This window comes from Solea senegalensis, linkage group LG4, assembly GCF_019176455.1.
Source record: "Solea senegalensis isolate Sse05_10M linkage group LG4, IFAPA_SoseM_1, whole genome shotgun sequence".
NCBI lineage: Eukaryota > Metazoa > Chordata > Actinopteri > Pleuronectiformes > Soleidae > Solea > Solea senegalensis.
In genome coordinates, this window is record NC_058024.1 from 8,738,744 (window position 1) to 8,740,749 (window position 2,006).

General features: G+C 41.6%; 1 protein-coding gene across 1 annotated transcript in view; it reads left to right on the forward strand.

Annotated features, from left to right (window-relative positions):
- The window catches only part of LOC122767944 (matrix remodeling-associated protein 8-like), a 14,670-nt gene extending 13,146 nt beyond the window's left edge, over positions 1-1,524 (forward strand). The window contains exons 8-12 of the mRNA XM_044023522.1: positions 1-31; positions 404-428; positions 521-609; positions 1,326-1,397; positions 1,497-1,524. Of these exons, the coding sequence (XP_043879457.1) occupies positions 1-31; positions 404-428; positions 521-609; positions 1,326-1,397; positions 1,497-1,519 (240 nt within the window). The 3' untranslated portion in view covers positions 1,520-1,524. The remainder of the gene's footprint in view (positions 32-403; positions 429-520; positions 610-1,325; positions 1,398-1,496) is intronic.
- Positions 1,525-2,006: the final 482 nt, after the last annotated feature.

A 2,006-nucleotide genomic window follows, 5' to 3' on the forward strand; every position in this document is an offset into this window, starting at 1 on the left:
ATCCTCATCACACGCAGGCGGAGAGTCAAAGGTGTGATCTGTGATTCTGCCCGAGCAGTAACTCTCTTCTCTCCACAGAAATCCCACTTTTTATATACAGTCTTGTGTGATGGACATCATTTCTACCACAGTGACGTTTACAAAGGTTTTCTTCATAGTTGGGCCTCCATATTTGAGTCACGTTGCAAAGCTGTAGCACGAATGAATGAATGAGTTTTGAAAGTTCTAAATGGTGGACGACCATGTAAGACTGCATCCATTCTTATTTACGTTCTGCAGAGTGTATCAGTCGCTCACTGGGATAAAGATTTCTCATTGGTGTCTGGCTTTGCTGCTTTTAGAATTGATTTACTCTGAATTTATCTTCTGTGTTTCATCTTCTCTGATTTTCTTTTGTTTTCAGAGTTTTATCCACAGACATCCATGAGGTGAGTGGTCAGCCACTCTCACACACACATACTCCACGTCTTACCTGTAAACCCACCCTTAAAACATGTCCTCCTCCTCTTCTCTGTGGCAGATCCAGCAGAAGTCAGAGCAGCTCGGACGAGTTTGAGATGGACGTCACTGAAGTCAGTCTGAGCAACGAGGAGGAGGAGAGAAGGTTTGGTGAGTTGGACGGAAACATTCAATCAGAAGTGTAGTGTGGTCCACCACCACACCGCACAGCACTCAAGCTTAGGGTTCCAGGTGTAGTTGGATTTTCCGACTTGAAAAAGTCGAAATAACCTCAGTGTGGGACGCCAAGATGGCTGCCACTTGTACAAACAATCCTACGTTTACTGTAAGTTGCACTTTGTTCCATAGTAAATCAGTCGTACACATATTACTTTGTAGTGCACACAGTACATCGATTTGGTGATATATCGTCGTTCTTAGAGCGTTGAAGACGCTCTAAATGAACAATTCCCTGCTAGTTTCACTCGTCGAGTGCCACTACTTCATGTCTCCTCATGGTGGCGCTGCTCAAATGAATGAGTGGAAGTTACCTGGCTGAATAAGAGTGAGTTTACAGTGGGATAATGGTGGAGAAATCTGCGTTAAGAGATGCTCCATCCTCGTTCAATACATAGACTTTATGTCCTTTGTTCTCTATGTTGTGAATAAATAGAGAAATCCTAACTTTAACGTTAACTTTTCTCACACGTTTGGTTTCTTCAGTTAGACAAATATCATGATGTATTGCAATATTATTGGTTTCGTGGACTATGTATGGTATCGTGAGGTACCCTGTGATTCCCACCCCTAAAACAGCATATACCTGCGTAACAAATAGACTGAACCTCTGCCTTAAAACTGCTCCTCCTGTGTGTTTATTCCTTTAGACTACAAGAACAACCTACTGAAAGAGAAGGTCCACATGAACTCTCAGCCTAAAGTCATCGATCTGGACAAAGGTAAAAAAAAAAAAAATCCCCTGATTTGTCATCATCATCATCATCATCATCATACTTGGACTCCTCCCTAACCTCCGTTTCCCCCTTTGCTTCTTGCAGAAATGCAGAAATTTTCTAAGTGAGAAATTAAAAAAAGGTGAAGCTGGAGTCACTGGCTGGTCCAGAGGCTGCATTCCAAACTCCACACACTAACCCTCCTCCGTCCGTCCTGGCAAAGTTGAACATCAGCGTTGCCTGCTTTAGAGACGTCTGCTTTAGAGACGTGTGTAAAAAAAAGAAGAGAAAAGTGTTTTCTTTCTTGTTTTTTTTTGTAGTTTAACTAAAAAAAACAATTAGCAACTGGACTGGTACTGCTGCAGATGGCACCACAGCGCCCCCCACAGGGAGGCTTTATCATTAACTGTAAAATGGAGACGAGTTATTACATTTTCAATAGTTTTGCCTCAGAATTTACAAATACTTACTGATGTTTGACTTTTGCTTTTGTTCTTTTGTTTATTCACATATTCTTGACACGACAGACACCAATGAGGTGTGAAAATCCGTGTGAACCGCTCTGATTAACCGTTTACTAACTGATCAAAGGAACTGTGTTTTATTTTCATACTA